The sequence below is a fragment of the Phytophthora infestans genome, genomic scaffold, assembly GCF_000142945.1.
Source record: "Phytophthora infestans T30-4 supercont1.69 genomic scaffold, whole genome shotgun sequence".
Classification (NCBI taxonomy): domain Eukaryota; phylum Oomycota; class Peronosporomycetes; order Peronosporales; family Peronosporaceae; genus Phytophthora; species Phytophthora infestans.
The window spans coordinates 104,929-106,869 of NW_003303690.1; the positions used below are offsets into that span (position 1 = coordinate 104,929).

The window sequence follows — 1,941 nt, forward strand, 5'->3', positions numbered from 1 at the left end:
TCCAGAGTACGTGGATCGCCAATGTATCCCAGCTGTACGAAAAATCGATGACTTAGTAATACATAGACTTAAGACTTCTTAACGCAACTTACCGAAGCCAAATCTCGCGGTTTTGCCTCCAAATTGTTGATATTCATAGGAAGAGGCGCTCCGTGTGACCCAACCAGCACCTCCACTTGCGTCAATCCGATGTAATTTCTATCGCCCCATGTACTGTGCAACTGCAGTGTAAGTCGTCGACCTCGAGGCAGATTTTCATCATTGACAAGTCCATCGTTGCTGGCTCCCAACGCTGACACTTTAGCAGCATCCGGAGACATCTGCTGCGGTTCTTCAGCCACCCACGAGTCAATCGAAGTCTTCACGGTTGTATCTCTACTTGCTAGCGGTCGGCTTGCCATCGTCATGGGTCTACCATATCTCAGTACATGATCTTCATCGTTGCTTTCCACTGTCCTAGACCCAGTATCAGAAGTCCGCGGACGTTGAAGCTCCATGGATCGATGTAAATTATCCACAATCTCCTGGGCTTCTTCATCTTCACGTTTTTGTTCCTTTGCCAGTCTTCGCAATGCGTCATCATTCGCCTCAATAGCCTCAAGGATGGCTGCGTCTTGGGTGAATAAAATCACCTCATTGGACAGTTCCAAGCTATCTGCACCGACGAGACCTGGCGCCTGGCGGATTTCTCCTTCAAAAATCAAATTTCCAGTATTTTTATCCACTACTTTACTCCCCGGAATTTTATCGTAAAAAACGATCCGCACCTCTCGAACACCTCGACATGTGTGTGTCCGTGACTTGTTATAGTTCCAGATACGTATCATCGACACGGAGACGGTAGCCTCCAGACCCAGTAGCACGTAATGAGGCTGGCCGGGCGTAAATGGAGCGAGCCACATGTGGAAATCATCGCAAGTTAAGTTCACTCCGTCCACCAGATTTCTAGGAACACGAGAGTCGTCCGTGTTCTCTTCTAACACGTTGATGCTCTCGGGACGAGCTGTAACTTGCGTCTCTGGATCTTTAAATTTAAGAAGTTCGCCCAGGTGATTGAAGATCTCGATGCCATTGAGACCCACGTAGTAGGGATCACCCCACGTACTGAGAATCTCAAGTTGTAGCCATTTCCCTTTTGGAAGCACTGGGATATCTGCCACTGGTTCTTGACGTTCAACAGCTTTAAAACCTTCTCGATTGCCGGGTTTTATACTGTCTGGGTTATTCGGTGACGCACTCATAAGGCTGGAAGGACCTTGCCGTAACGCAGTCAAAAGTGCAGACGTCGTAAACGACGTACGACTCGCAGATGGACTGGCGTCGTAGCTTTCCTGTTGGTCGGTATCAGTAGGCTGTGCAAGGCGACTTCGATTTGTCTTACTGAATTTTTCCAGACTATCCCAGGACGATAAAGACGCGAGAGCAGGAGCTGTTACAAGAGGCTTCTGCGCTTTAATGACGGGACTCGAGCACTTTATTTCTACACGATCATCGCTTGTAGAAGCCTCTTTCGCATCCCTTGAAGTACTTTGAGTACTGTAGAGCGGCTTCCCCTGTCGTCGACGACTGGTTGTACTGCCATTGGATGGTTTCTCGTCTGCAGTCCACGTATCAAGCTCACTAGATCGACTTGTAGCTGGTAATCGCTGGGTTAACAGTGACGAAGGAGTCGATCCAGATAGCCACAGTGGAGTTCCACTGACTGACTTCGCAGCGTTTGTCTCGTCCACTCGAGTTGTTAGGTGTCGCTCGGACGATACAGAGCTCTTCTCATTACGAGATGTACGCGAAGTCTTCTTTGCCGAGCCCAGTAAGTCAATCCACGTGCAGATATTGTCGTCCTCGTCACCAAAAGTTTCAGGAAGAGAGCCCGTCCACACCGTTTTGCCACTCACTAACACTTCGACGTCCCGAGTACAAGCAATGTGCGATCTCTTTGCA

At 48.9% G+C, this 1,941-nt stretch overlaps 1 protein-coding gene across 1 annotated transcript; it reads right to left on the reverse strand.

Moving 5' to 3' along the window:
* Positions 1-68: 68 nt before the first annotated feature.
* Positions 69-1,582, reverse strand: PITG_18490 (uncharacterized protein; the record flags this gene model as incomplete). Its single annotated transcript, XM_002997566.1, has 4 exons — positions 69-677; positions 768-1,180; positions 1,301-1,331; positions 1,577-1,582. The coding sequence occupies 4 exons, from the start codon at positions 1,580-1,582 to the stop codon at positions 69-71; spliced, it is 1,059 nt and encodes a 352-aa protein (XP_002997612.1).
* Between the last annotated feature and the right edge of the window lie 359 nt (positions 1,583-1,941).